Consider the following 15,001-nt stretch of genomic DNA (forward strand, 5'->3'; position numbering starts at 1 on the left):
AACCTAAAATCGTTTTTTTTTTTTTTGGTAAAATATAGCAAAAGTACGACACATTCCAACTTTAAACCTCAATTAGTTGTTTTAGTATTTTTCGATCTAAATTGAAAGCGTCTGTCAAGCCGCTATTGAATCTAAATAATATACATCCAAATACATTCGTTGACAAGTTTCTAATTAAATTTACCTAGAATTTGTTACTCCAAAAAAATTACGTTTAGTTTTAGTTGGAAAGGACTCAAGTGTTTCGAACGAATATAAAGTTCTTGCATTAGTCGAAATTATTTTGCTTTATTTAAATCGTAGAAGCTTTACAATGCACACACACAAAATGTAAAATAGAAAACCAATGTAATTTCCACTCTGAAAAACCTAAAAAGTTGGAATCTCCATCACTAGCATTATTTGAATAAATGAAAAAAAAAGCTAATCATTAATACATGTCACAACGCTTCGTACGTTCTGAACAATGATTCATCTATACACCCATTCATGCTTCTTCCACCAGAAGCACAACAAAGCGATCGTTCGTTCGGTGATGCTGCACTTAAAAGCCGGTTTGTTTATCTAGGATCACCACAATGCTCTGGGTGTCCATTGCCCATTTACACTCTTCCTCTGCTGGACTGCAATACAATTGACATTACACATGTATGCACACATGTCCACTCAAATTAATATGTGCATATATTTATGTTCTACTGTAAATAATGATTTCAAGTCTATCTCCGAGATATTCTGAGAGTATCTTATCAATATTTTGAGTAACGTTTTGAACTCAGCATTCAATTGTTTTTGCCAGATCAGTCTACGAACATCTCGCGTATGGTTAAGACGTGAATAGCTCCGACCGTTCGTTCCAAGTGTAGATCGTGAAATTATTTTCAAATATTTGATTTTTTTTTTTTTTTTTTTTTTTTGAGAAATGTTTACAAGTCTCGTGAGAAACTTTTGCCTAGTGATCTGTTTGTGTGCGGCAGCTAAAGCCGGTAATTTCGAAGATAAACTTTAACTTAAAAATCAAACATGACTGAATAAATAAAATTAATAGTGACAACAGCAACAACAACTACCAAAAAATACATTTATTAAATAAAAAAATGTTAATTAATAAGCAGCACAAAAATCTCACAAAGTGTAAAAAATCTATAAAATAATATTGAAAAATTGAGATGGGCCAACAAAAACTACTTATCGCTGCTGCTTTAAAATTAAATGTGAGGTCTTCAAAAAGTGGTCTTAGAACATGGGGAAATCAACTGAAAGGAGATAAGACAAACGACATTTGTTTTGTTTAGTGGCATCAAATATTCAGAAATTTAAATATTTGTTTTGATTACTTAATCTACATATTTCTATAATATATGCATTTATTGGATAAAAACCAAGCAAATCATAAAGGGCATCAAACAAATTAAAGAATTGTTCATTGAAGAAAAACTGAATGCAAGTTATCACAATATGAAAGAGGCTACAAAAGGAAAGTCCAGAAATCTGTGGGAAACATTTCATCTGAAAGATAATTTCGGATAGAAGAAAAGCTTTTTATGGGTATATATAATTTCATGGCGTCCCATAATTGTTTTTATAGTCAATACCACATTGTGGTAAGAGTATTATGTCTTTGTGCATTTGATTGTAACATGGAGAAGGAATTGAGTAGTTAGTTAGTAGTTACTTTGGAGGATATTCTTAGATTCACTTTCTGCGTCGATTTATGCATGTCAGTTCGCTATCATTTATAATTATTTTTTTAAATTTAATTGAATTAAAGCGTAAAATGTTGCAAATAGCATCAAATTTTATAATAAGTTTAGATTGGTTCGAATTGGTCACCTTTGGCACGAATTATGGCCTTCAACCAGCCAATAGAACCACACGTCACACGCTGCCCGAATGTTGCTCTGCGGTATTTTGGCCTATTCCTGGTGAAGTGCTTGCTTGAGGTGATCGACACTTTGGTATTTTTAGTGCCAACTTTGCTTTTCAAAATACTCCAGACACAATAGTCCAACGGATTGGTATCCGAAGATTTTGGTGGCCATTGTGCGCTGGAAATGAATCGAGGAACCTCATTTTGTAACCATTCTTAGGTGGCGCGTGCTGAGTGCTATGGTGCTGAGTCCTGTTGGAATGTCCAAAGTCTGCGGCCAAAATGTTTGTGTGTACAAGGCTTTAATACACCCCCAGAATATTTTCGCGATAATATTCGGCATTTATTTTGATTTCACGATCGATTAATACGAGCGGAGAGCTACCATCGGCTGTTATAGCGGCCCACACCATCATCATGGCCAGCGTTTGAGTTCTGGTAGCCAACCGAAGGTGCACATTATCAGCTGACCTCTTTGGCAAGTAAACACGACCATTTTGTTTGTTTACAAACTGCCGGACAACGACAGTTTTCTCATCGGAGAAAACCAAATTCACATATTCAAACATTTTTATACCCTCCACCTTGGAAAGGAGGGTATTTACTCATCGTAGTATGGAGGCTAATTACTCATCGTAGTATATATATTCATAATCAGCATAAAATTCTAAGTCGATTTAACGATGTCCTTCTGTCTGTTCAAGTCACGATAAAGCCCACATTATTTGACGTAGACCTTCAAAATTTGGCAAAACAATTTGTATTGTGTCTAGGATGGTTGGTATTGAAAATGAGATGTATCGGTCTACGTTTTGGCATAGCCCCCATATAACGGTACCTCCCAAAATTGGGCACTTTGATGATTTTCGCACATTTTTTCGCGGATTTGTCTAAAAATTGGTATTTGTGGGTTATAATGGGTTCTAGCCCCGGTGGAGAAACATTGTATGGTTAGGACCACGTTGTTGTATAGCCCCATGTTGTATAGCCCCCCGATATTCAATATTTTGATGATTTTTGCCACATTTTCCAACGAATTTGTCTTAAAAATGGTATTTGTTTGTTCAAATGGATATTAGCTCGTATGACGAAACATTGTATGTACAGGACCACGTTTTGATTAGCCCCAATATAACGGTACATCCCGATATTTTGATAAAAATTAGTATTTTCATTTCATAATGGGCTCTAGCCCGGTGGCAAAAAATTGAATATTTGGTTCCACGTTTTCCCAAAGCGCACATATCGCACATACCAGCCGACATTCGATATATAGATAATCCTAGTCAGTTTTACCCACATAATTGTTTCAAATTTGGTATTTAAGAAGATTTGATAGATGACAACCCTGAAGTATAAAATTGCCTACAGATGTTCCCATTTTGGAATGACCCCATATAACACACTCTTGAATTCAAATACTTTTTTATGAAAATGTGTCCTTTGCCCTTAGGTGGAGGGTATTGTAAGTTCTGCCCGACCGAACTTAATGTTTTTTTTTTTTTTTTTTAAATGTTATTAACACAAGATCGGGTGCGAAGATATCGATCCAAATTTTAATTAGCCAATCGAAATGAGCATCAGATTCCTTTCGAACTCGGCACATCTCAATATTTCTATCAACACAAGATCTGTTGTGAAGATGGTAGATATCGGCCCACTCAATCTGGTACTTTCCTCACATAGGGACAACATTTTGAATAACCAAAACCATCATAAATTCGAATTGAGCATCCAATTCTCTTAGGAACACCAATTCGTGTACCTCCCCATAACAGCAATAACCCAAATTCTCTTAAAATGCGAAATAAGCATCACATTTCCACTAACACAAGATCTGGTGAGAAGATGATATATATCGATTCATCCTTCTGGTAACTTCCCCACAAAGTATGAACACTTTGAATAATTATAGCGATTTTCATCAAACTTCGTGTATCTCAATATTTCTGTTAACCAAATGTAATTAGCAAATTAGGTTAACCTACTTCAAGAGGATTTATTTGCAGTATTAGCAATGGATATGACAATTTTAGCCCAAATCCAATGGGTTAACCGATTTACAGGGTGAGATAAAAAAACTGAAACCAACTTCAGACTGCTGTCATTTTAAAGCCACTCGTCCGACAGCTGTTAAAATTATTCCAGTGATAGCTCATTATATTCTTTACAAGCGTATAGAAGCATTTCGGTGAGAATTTCCCTGAAAAAAAGTTATTTGTGATGGAATTCCAGCGTGATAGTGTGATTTCTTTATATTTGGCTGGAAAACCACAAATGGCTATCGTAAGAGCACTCCAGCATTTCAATGTGAATAAATCTTTTGTGTCTCGTACCATTGCTCGTTACCGTGATACTTGTAGCGTAGCCCGACGTCAAGGATGTGGACGGAAGAAAACAGCAACAATAGCAGAAATGGTTCGACAAGTAAAGAAGCGACTTGATCGAAACCCGCGTTGCAGTGGCCGAAAAATGGCTCGTGAGCTGAACATATTACAATATTCCAATCTGCAAATGTTGAAAAATGAGCTCAGGTTAAAGCCATTGAAATTCCAAAAAGTGCAAGAATTTACACCGCAACTGAAAGAAAATAGACTCAAAAGGGCTAAAGAGTTGCTTCGCTTGGCCGAAAGTGGTGAACTGCCGAATTTGGTTTTCTCCGATGAGAAAACATTCGTTGTCCAGAAGTTTGTAAATAAACAAAATGATCGTGTTTTCTTGCCATAGATGTCAGCTGAAAATGTGCCACCAGAATTCAAGCGCCGGCCATTGTGATGGTGTGAGACGTCATAACAGCCGATGGTCGCTCTCCGCTTGTATTAATCGACTGTGGCATCAGAATAAATGCCCAATATTATCGCGAAAATATTCTGGAGGGTGTATTAAAGCCTTGGGCACTCAAACATTTTAGCCATTTTTGTGACAAAATAAATCTTTAGATATATATAGAGCATGATTTTGGAAAGGAAATGTTGACTTTTCATTCAATTCCCCGTTTTTATTTTGATAGTAAATCTGGCATTACAATCCATAAAATTTCACTCCCAAAACTTGTACAGCTACATTTGAATAAAAATTTATCAAACAACTTCATTCCGTTCGGAAGTCAGAGTAAATGACACATACCCACCAACAGATAGAACAGACAGAAAATTGTATTCCGAAAATAAAAGTGAGTCTTCTTGACACAAGATAATGTATTTCATACATATGCAATTTAATAATCTTTGCAATTTTTGAGATACAGCTGGAAATTTTGCAACAGATCGATGAATAGCGGTAAAAACATAATAACAATATTAATGTGATGATTTATCATCCAGGAAGTTTTAACTCTTATCAACGATTTCATGGATTCTCCGTGGCATAATTAAAACAAGAATACAATGGAAATAAACAAAAATGTGGAAAATCTGCCAATTAAAAGAAGATTAATTTAATGAATTTGGTTTAATTTATGAATTGTGATACCCTACTTACTGTAAATTAGTATCAAAATTACAATAGTTACAACTGAATTTAAAATAACTTAGAATTTATCAATACACATTTCAAGCAAATGGATATTTAGCTCAATTTCAAGCTGCAAAGAGTGCACTGATACTACGGGAAGCTGAAGAATGGCACTCCTCATGGGTTGGGCATGTCCATAATAATGCCAATAATAATAGTGATTACCAATAATAATTTTTTTTCGACTTCAATTATAGGTATACGATAGGGACGCATGGGCTGGTGTTGTAACTCCTCTAGACGATATAGCCATTTACACAGACGGTTTCAAGGTGGATAAAGGCACTGATGCTGGCGAGTTCTAGCATAACCCCATGATTAAAAACTCATATAAACACAACTGCAGCTTTTCTTAGGTGGAGATTTTTGCAATGAAGATACGTTAAAAGATTAGTCGATAGTCAGGCGGCCCTTAAAGCTATCAAATCAAGTGTATTTAAATCGAGGGACACTGCTGACTACCACTACCATTGAAATACTCGATTTCATTAAGCTTTGTTAGGTTCCAGGACATAGCAACATAGTGGGGAATGAGGTGGCTGATGAATTTGCTTGGGGTGGTTCCCAGTCGATTTATCTACCGATTGATGTTAAAATACCAATACGCTATTATGTCAGCTGCTTGAAAAAATCACTTATCAAAAAGCTGGAAGAAGATAACATTAGCGAACGGTTGTACGGTATCTAAGGTCATATGGACGGTAATTTTGAGAATTAGAACAAGCTCCCTTCTATCACTTAGTAGGTCTAACCTAAGAATAGCGGTAGGCATACTGATTGGTATCAAATATCTGACTTCAAGATGGGATAACAGTATTTCTGACTATCCACAGTAGCGATTCAAAACCTACAAAGCAGATGTCCCATGTTATCCAACTAGTTGTCCTTCCTTCTCAGACCTGCCAATTAAATTTCAAGAAAAACGTCAATTTTATAGAAAAAATCGACATCTGCCTTTTTAAAAATCGGCAAAGCATAAATTATTAAATTAAAACATATTTTTTGTTTGTAACAAAACAAAAGTGTTTATTCCATCTAAAAAATAGAAAATGAATATGCACAACTATGTATTTCAATAAGAAGAGGAACAGATATCCTCCACCATAGTTACATTAAGTTTGTCATTCCATTTGTAACACATCAAGTACATATATTCTTGATCAGCAGGAAATTCTATATTTGAAGTTCGTAATGGATAATGCAGTCTAAGTCAGAAAATTTTTTGTGCAGGTCCACGTCTTCGTATAGCCCCCATATAACGGTACCTTACGATATTCGATATTTTAATGATTTTAGCGACATTTTTCACCGAATTGTTTTCAAGTTTCGCATTTTAATATTGTAATAGCTTATGACAAACCTTGCCTAAGCAGGTCCATGTCGTCGTATTGACCCTAATATAACGGCTACATTCGGTATTTTTAATATTTTAACGGATTTTACTTTTTTGAAAATTGCCAAATTAGTTCCACATGGTGGATGGTATTCAAAGTTCGGCCTGGCCGAACTTACAACTTTTTTACTTGTTTTAAATAAAGTTGTAATTACACAGTGTATTTATTAAAGCCATAGAAGAATATTTTTAATTTAGTGCATGTTTTTATACCCTCAGCCATATGGCTAGAGAGGGTATATATCATTTGATACGGTCAAAAAGTACCTAGACGAAAAAGCGATTTTAGACCTAGGTCGATATAGCTACGATAGTACGTCCATCCGTCCGTCTGTCTGTCTGGCTGGTGCGCACGATAACTCTCGAAGAGAGTATCCGATGTGGTCCAAACTTGGTACCTCGTAATATTTTTATCAAACTTAGATCGATTTCGGAGATGGACAATATCGGTCCACTCTTTCTGGTACCACCCCCACAAAGGTTTGAAATTTTCAAAATATATATTTTCTGCACAGAAAGAGAAAGGATAATCCGATTTGGCTCCAACGAATCCTAATATTTGCGTAAGTGCTAGGTCAGGTGCAAAACTAGACAATATCCATCCACTCTATCAAATACCTCCCTCACAAAGGGTAATAATTATAACTCTTATAAAATGTGATGTAAGAGTCCTATTGCCACTCCTTATCGGTCCACTCCTTCTGATACCTCCCCAACAAAAGGTCGAAATTTTCAAAAAATATATTTTCTGCACAGAAAGAGAAAAGATAATATGATTTTTCTCCAGCTTTTCAAGTCCTAATATTTGCTTCAGTGCTAGGCCAGGTGAAAAAAATGGACAATATCGGTCTACTCCATCAATTACCTTCGACAAAAAGGGTCAAAATTTTGAAAAATTACAACTCGTATAAAATGTGATGTAAGAGTCACATTGTCTTCTAATTTCACACATCCCAATATTTTTATTATATCGGAATAAATCGGTTCATTCCTTCTGGTACCTCCCCCACAAAAGGTCAAAATTTTCCAACAAAAAAAAATTAATATTTTCTGCACAGAAAGAGATATGATAATCCGAGTTTGCTCCAACTTTGTAAATACTAATATTGGCGTCAGTGCTACGTCAGGTGCGAAAATAGACAATATCCCTCCCCCACAAAGGGTCAAAATTTCGAATAATTATAACTCTTATAAAATGTGATGTAAGAATCTTAAAATCTAAAAATTTCACACATCCTAATATTTTTATAAGATCTGGTGTTAAGATGGAATATATCGGTCCACTCCTTACGGTACCTTGGCCACAAAAGTTCGAAATTTTGAATATCCATTAAGCTTATAAAACATTACACTTTAGACTTGGCATATCTGAATATTTCTATCAACACACGATCTGTTATAAAAACGGTAGAGATCGGACCATTTCTTCTGGTACAACCCCCACAAAGGACCAAAGTTTTGAATAACCAAAACGTTTATAGAATCTGAAATAATCATCAGGTTCGCTTTGTATTTCACACATCCCATTATTTCCACTAACAAAAGATCTTTTGTGAAGATGGGATATATCGGTCCACTTCTTGTGGAGCTCCCCCACAAAGGCTGAAAATTTTGAATATCCATGAGCTGAAAAAAGCGAAATTAACATCCGATTCCATTCCAGACTTGGTACATCTCAATATTTCCATCAACACAAAATCTGTTATAAAGATGGTAGAGATCGGCCCATTTCTTTTGCTACCTGCCCCAAATAGGGTTCAAGATTTTGAAAAACAAAGAAACCGAAATAAGCATTCAACACTCTTCAAATTTCACACATACAAACATTTATGCTAATGCAATATCTGTTGTGCAGATGATATATATTCTGGTAGCTCACCCACAAAGGGTAACAATTTTCAATACTTTTATCTGTCATAACTTGGGAAACAAGTCAGCGATTCTTTACACTATCTAAATATTTCTCTCTTTGCCAGAAACCTGAGATGAATATGGAATTTATGATTTTCCATAAATTTGATATAAATGTTCGATTTTTTTGTTATTTTACCCATACCAATATTATTATATATATTAGATGAAGCATGAAAATGGAATACTTCGTTCGACTCATGGTACAATGAATACAAGGTAGGCTAACTTTGAAAAAATTGCAAGTATAGAGGTCTACCTGTTTTGGTTGTAATGTCAGAATTACTATCAAAACAATAAAAAACAAACAACTTGTTGCATTGATTTTGAATAAATAATTTAAAACCGCGAAAACTGAATGAATGGTCAAAATCTCTTTTCAAAATCATGTTCTATATATCTCCTATGGTTTATTTCGCCACAAAAACTGTAGTTTTTGTCGATGCATACGTCGCAATAAGCATTTTGAAGACACCCGAATTTGAATATTTTCTGAACAATTATTTTATTATTGAAAAGAATACACACATAAACAAATGAAGTTGACATATTAAGCCAGAATAATAAAAAAATTAAAATCATATGGTAGTTCTGCCCTTCCTTCAATTCATTGTACCATGGTTCGACTATATCTGATGCCTCACGCACATGTTAACATTTTCTATAAATAATCTTATATGTCATGTAAAGTAAAGGAAGTTACCAATATAGTCAAAACCTGACACGTCGAACCTACTCCACAGAGGGTCAACAATTCGAATAGTCATAACAGAAGTCAATATAATTTAAATAATCGAACATTGTCTGAGGCTGACTGTCAGCCACACTGACTGATACTTTTAAACTTGTTATTACACATTTTGAGTAAATATTTGTCAATGTTGGTATTAAGACAATTGAAGTAATTTAATTTTACTTTTAAAACATATCTAATTCTAATTTCTTAACCGTAGACTCTATTTTGGCATATGGCACCTGCGTAAATCCCCATCAGGAAAGCGGTATCTGCATAAAAATCATCGAATGCAATTATTTACTGAATATCTTGAATACCAATCTGACCGATGTTAACAGAAAATTCCTCGCAGATAGCCAGTGTGGAGTGGATGGTACACAAGAGTCAGCTGCCAAGAAAATTTTGGTATGATTTTCAAAGAGACATTTGACAAAGAGTTTTATTTCGAAAATAACAAACATCTCTTGCAGGTGTGTTGTCCTGAACGATTTCGCAACAATAGATCATCGAATAGCTTAAAAGATCCAACGCCGGGCAATCAATTGCCCCAACCGGGGGAGTGTGGAAAAAACCTGTCGAAGAGAATACTTGGCGGAAATGTAACCGAAATCGATGAGTTTCCATGGATGGCATTAATACAATATAAAACCGGTAAGCAGAGCTAATTCATACGCCCGATAGTAATCTAGTTAATATCCAAAAATTTGCTCTTTTCAGCCCCCGATCGCTTTGGTTTCTATTGCGGCGGCAGTCTAATAAATTCACGTTATGTCCTAACAGCTGGACATTGCCTCAAACATCCTGATATGCCGCCCAGCTGGGAATTGTACGGTGTACGTTTGGGTGAATGGGATTTAACACTCGATCCCGATTGCACCGTGGACAATGGTGTGAAAGATTGCATTGAACCCTATGTTGATGTTCGAATCGATTATGCCATTGCCCATCCATCGTACATACCAACCTCAAAGGATCAATTTAATGATATTGCCATTATACGTCTAATGGATAGTGTGGGACATTTTAAACACCTTATTCCCATTTGTTTGCCTGTGGCCAGTAGTATACGCACGAAATTGTTTACAGCTCATGCCATGGATGTGGCCGGTTGGGGTGTAACCGAAAAGGGTACAGCCAGTGCGGTGAAACTGAAGATCATGGTAAATGTATGGAACGTGACTAGATGTCAGAAAACATATCAAACCTTCCAAATGGCCATCAATTCGGATTATCAAATGTGCGCTGGTGGCGAGGATGGTATCGATACATGCCGTGGTGATTCCGGGGGCCCCCTAATGGTAATAGAGACTGTGGAGAAGCGCAATGTGTATTTTGCCGCTGGCGTTGTATCCTACGGACCGCGGCCATGTGGTTTAGAAGGTTGGCCCGGTGTTTATACCAGGGTTGGCAGTTACATGGATTGGATCATTGCTAATATGTTGCCATAACCAGTTTTAAGAATAATATCAAAGACTACTTGGAGATTATTATTTTTAATAAACTACTAATGAATCTAAAGATGTGTGTTTGCGGTTTTGTGTAAATGAAAGTGAGTGTAGTTCTGTGGGCAGTATAATTATAAGTTCCTCCTTAAAGGTGACAAAGGCCATATAGTAGACGTATTTTTACCATATTGTTGCAAGTTGCACAGTATTAGATTCTAGAATTTTAATTTAAATGCAAAAATCCGTCAATCACTTGTACTGATAGAATTTACGCTCCCATGCACAAATGTTGCAAAAAGTTATCGAAGAACAAATAGACTGTTTCACAAGATGTATACGTTAGACCCCTGCCATATACCTGTGATTCTCTAACTTGTTACCAAAATATTTGACTAAGTTAGCGGCGAAGTTAAAGTTGTCGCTAAGACCTGTTGTTAAACTTTACGCCTGTTTGTATACCCTCCACCATTCTATGGAGGGTATGGTAACTTTGTCATTCCGTTTGTAACTCCTCGAAATATTTATAATAGACCCTACAAAGTATATATATTCTGGATCAGCGTAAAATTCTAAGACGATCTAGCGATGTCCAGGCTAAAATTCTGCATACATGCATAGTTTACCAGTAGGCAGGTTAAGTTCGTAAATATAACGGTACCTTCCGATATTCCGTATTTCAGCGACATTATTTACCGGAATTATTTCAAATTTCGTATTTGAAGCTCGTAATGGGTACTACAGCCCATGACAAACATTTTTGTATACAAGTCCACGTCTTCGTAGAGCCCCCATATAACGGAAGCTCCCGATATTCGGTATTTTGATGATTTCAGCAACAGTATACATCTGTCGGCAAAACCGACTGATACTTTTTAACTTGTTTTCCTAAAATTTAGTCTTAATTTTATTTCTTAAGGTAGAGATACAAGAATGAGAAAGATGAAAGATGGAGATAAAAGAATTTTAACTGGCTTAAGTCAACGACTGTCTTCTTTATAAAAGAAAACCACTAAGGAAAAGTTTAAAGTCAGGCGGGGCCGACTTTATGATACATTATACCATCGGCATATTCAGTAGAGCTCCCGTAACAAAAAGAATTTAATTGAAGTAGATCACACCACCTATCAACATTTGGCTCTAGAGCAGTTATAATTTAGTTTTAAAGGGAACTAATAAAACATGGAGCTGAAGTAATCCTCCTATCAGAAAATGCTATAAATTTTACGATGTCAGTTATGTTTTGACATTTTTGTAGTAAACACACTACACTGCTCTAGAACGTGGAATTTTGGTGACTATTTAATCACCACCAAGAAGAAGATGATTTTTATCCAAAAATAATGAGTGTTGAGGCCCATTTCCATCTTAACCGGTACGTAAATAAGCAAATTTTACGCTTCTCGGTCATTGAAAATCTGCGTGTAACCCACGAAGAGCCATTACTCCCGCTCTTCAAAGTCACTGTATGGTGTGCTGTTTTCGCTGGAGGAGTCATCGGTCTACTGTGAATGGTCAGCGCTACAAAGCAATTATCAATGACTTCTTTTTGCCGAAACTTGATGAGTTGGGATGGGAAAACATGTGATTCCAACAGGACAGTGCAACGGCAAACACTGTCCGTGCCACAATCAATATGCTGAAGGACGCATTTCCCGGGCCCCTAATATCCCGTTTTCGCGATTTGCACTGGCCAGCAGAATCGCCTTATTTGACCGTTCTAGACTTCTTTTTGTGGGACTTTTTGAAGTCGCGGGCTTATATCAAGAAATCTCAGCCTCTTTTAGCTCTTAAAGACAATATCCATCAAGAGTTGATTCGCTTGGCCGAAAGTGGTGAACTGCCGAATTTGGTTTTCTCCGATGAGAAAACATTCGTAGTCCAGCAGCTTGTAAACAAACAAAATGATCGTGTTTACATGCCAAAGAGGTCAGTTGAAAATGTGCACCTTCGCTTGGCCACCAGAACTCAAGCGCCGGCCATGGTGATGGTGTGGGCCGCCATAACAGTCGATGATCGCTCTCCGCTCGTATTAATCGACCGTGGCATCAGAATAAATGCGGATATTATAGCGAAAATATTTTTGAGGGTGTATTTTAGCCTTGGACACCCAAACATTTTGGCCGCAGACCTTGGACATTCAAACAGCACCATCCGCACTCAGCACGTGCCACCCAAGAGTGGTTACAAAATGAGTTTCCTCACTTCATTTCCAGCGCACAATGGCCACCAAAATCTCTGGATACCAATCCGTTGGACTATTCTGTCTAGAGTATTTTGAAAAGCAAGGTTGGCACTAAAAAACACCAAAGTGTCGATCACCTCAAGCAAGCGCTTCGGCGGGAATGGGGCAAAGTACCGCAGAGCAACATCCGGGCAGCGTGTGACGGTTTCATTGGCCGTTTGAGCCCATAATTCGTGCCAAAGGTGACCAATTCGAATAAATCTATACTTATTCTAAAATTTGATGCTATTTCCGATATTCATTGAAATTAAAAAAGAAAATGTAAAAATTATGGCGTTTAACTTTGTTGCAGACGAGTTACACCAAATGAAAACGTACGTCCCGAAATTAATACCATTTGGGCTGATATTAGCCATTATTTGCACAATAAACCTGAAATCGGATTAAGGATATATACGGGACCTATATCCAAATTTTAGCCGATTTTTTAACTATATCAGAACCGCTTTTAGCTATACCTGAACTGATTTTTTTATGTTCTCGCTTCTAGACTGAATTCGGTCGGATGTACCAAAATTCAGGTCATTTAGACTGATATTGATTATTTGGCGCACAATTAACCCGAAATCGTTTGAAGATATGTATGGGAGCTATATCCAAATCTGAATCGATCTTGATACAATTCATCACACAATTTCAATTTCACCAAATTTGATGTACTTTCGTTTCAGTACAGAATTCTGGTACTTCTGCGGATTTGATCCTTCAAGGCAGACCTAAAGTAAAACCTCATTTGAGGATCACACAAGAACTAACATCACCAAAAACGTTTCCTAAAGATAAAGGGTTTGAAATATTTATCTTTATATGTTTAAGTCCAAGAGCAGATAAATAAATTTGGCATTCCTGAGATATAAAATGTAAAAATACGAAAATATTTTAGATATAAAAATAGATTTTATTTGAAAAATGACAAGATTTGGTAGTAGCACAACCCGGAATGCACCCTCCGGATTTTTTGGCCCCGAATTATGGTTCTTATTACTTTATGGTTCTACTTACTTTGTAATGTCTTAACATTATTATAAGAAGGTGTATTATTAAAATGTATGCATGAATTACAACCATAAAGTATACAATAACAACATTGTCAATGAAAATAATGACAATTGTTCAATATTAGGGACGTTCAAACCTAATTCAAAAGTACAGGGTGAGATGAAAAAACTGCAACCAACTTCAGACTGTTGTCATTTCTAAGCCACTCGTCCGACAGCTGTTAAAAAATTATTCCAGTGACAGCTCATTAATTGTTTACAAGCGTACAAAAACATTTTGGTGATAATTTTCCAAAAAAAAAGTTATTCGTGATTGAATTCATGCGTCATAGCGTGATTTCTTTATATTTGGCTGGAAAAACACAAGTGACTATCGTTAGAGCACTCCAGCATTTAAATGTTATTTTGTGTCTCATACCATCGCTCGTATCCGTGATAAGAAGCGATTTGATCGAAACCCGCGTCGCAATGGCCGAAAAATGGCACGTGAGCTGAACATATCGCAATATTCCATTCGGCAAATATTGAAAAATGAGCTCGAGGTAAAGCCATTGAAATTCCAGAAAGACACCAGCAGTTTGTAAGCAGACAAAATGATCGTGTTTACTTGCCAAAGAGGTCAGCTGAAAATGTGCACCTTCAGTTGGCCACTAGAACTCAAACGACACCCATGGTGATGGTGTGGGCGGCCATAACAGCCGATGGTCGCTCTCCGCTGGTATTAATCGACCGTAGCATACAATATTCTGGAGGGTGTATTAAAGCCTTGGACATTCCAACAGTGTCGATCACCTCAAGCATGCGATTCGCCGGGAATGGGCCAAAATACCACAGATCAACATTCGGACAGCGTGTGACGGTTTCTTTGGTCATTTGAAGGCCATAATTCCTCT

At 36.5% G+C, this 15,001-nt stretch overlaps 1 protein-coding gene across 1 annotated transcript; it reads left to right on the plus strand.

The window, feature by feature from the left end:
• The first annotated feature begins 800 nt into the window (after nucleotides 1–800).
• Nucleotides 801–10,941, plus strand: LOC101898203 (serine protease easter). The gene is made up of 4 exons (XM_005185456.4): nucleotides 801–986; nucleotides 9,641–9,828; nucleotides 9,894–10,074; nucleotides 10,141–10,941. The coding sequence occupies exons 1-4, from the start codon at nucleotides 923–925 to the stop codon at nucleotides 10,869–10,871; spliced, it is 1,164 nt and encodes a 387-aa protein (XP_005185513.2). The 5' UTR covers nucleotides 801–922; the 3' UTR covers nucleotides 10,872–10,941.
• The last annotated feature ends 4,060 nt before the right edge of the window (nucleotides 10,942–15,001 follow it).

The sequence above is a fragment of the Musca domestica genome, unplaced genomic scaffold (genome assembly GCF_030504385.1).
Source record: "Musca domestica strain aabys unplaced genomic scaffold, Musca_domestica.polishedcontigs.V.1.1 4, whole genome shotgun sequence".
NCBI lineage: Eukaryota > Metazoa > Arthropoda > Insecta > Diptera > Muscidae > Musca > Musca domestica.